The 478-nt window shown below is 57.3% G+C and overlaps 1 protein-coding gene across 1 annotated transcript in view; it reads left to right on the top strand.

Moving 5' to 3' along the window:
* LOC119585394 (proline-rich protein 36-like) overlaps nucleotides 1-478 on the top strand; it is a gene marked incomplete in the record, with an annotated part of 46,402 nt that overhangs the window by 39,440 nt on the left and 6,484 nt on the right. The window contains 1 exon segment of the mRNA XM_037934057.1: nucleotides 294-444. Coding sequence (XP_037789985.1) covers nucleotides 294-444 — 151 coding nt within the window.

The raw sequence follows: 478 nt of genomic DNA, 5'->3' as shown, positions 1-478 counted from the left end.
ACAGGTGTGCGTCTCGCGCTGGCGGAAGGTGACTCGGAACAGGTGGATCTGTCAGCTGGAGGGAAGGTAAGTTCTTCAGGTGGAGTCATGCGAGACGCTCGGGGCTGGCGACGGACCCTATTTTCTGATCCATCCACTTGGCCCAGGTGGAAGGGAGGGAAGTATTCGTGCAGTCTAACCATACCTTAAGCCATAGCCGCAGTTGCAACAGGTGAGTCCGACCGCACCCGTTCTCGGCTTAGAAGCTATGGCAGGCACGCAGCAGCCACCTAACGCGTCCGTTTCCGTTGCAGAGTCAGGCCATGAGAATAGTGAGAACAGTCGGCCAGGCGTTCGAGGTGTGCCACAAGATTTCCGTCAAGGACACGCCACCTTCGCCCGAGCCAGCCGAAGACGAAGCCAGCGAGCACGGATCCGAACTGTCAACAGATAAGCCTAGGAAAGGTGAGTCCTCAACTTGTCCGGATTTGTCTCCAGA

This window comes from Penaeus monodon, chromosome 19 (genome assembly GCF_015228065.2).
Source record: "Penaeus monodon isolate SGIC_2016 chromosome 19, NSTDA_Pmon_1, whole genome shotgun sequence".
Classification (NCBI taxonomy): domain Eukaryota; kingdom Metazoa; phylum Arthropoda; class Malacostraca; order Decapoda; family Penaeidae; genus Penaeus; species Penaeus monodon.
This window is presented reverse-complemented; position numbering and strand designations above follow the sequence as displayed.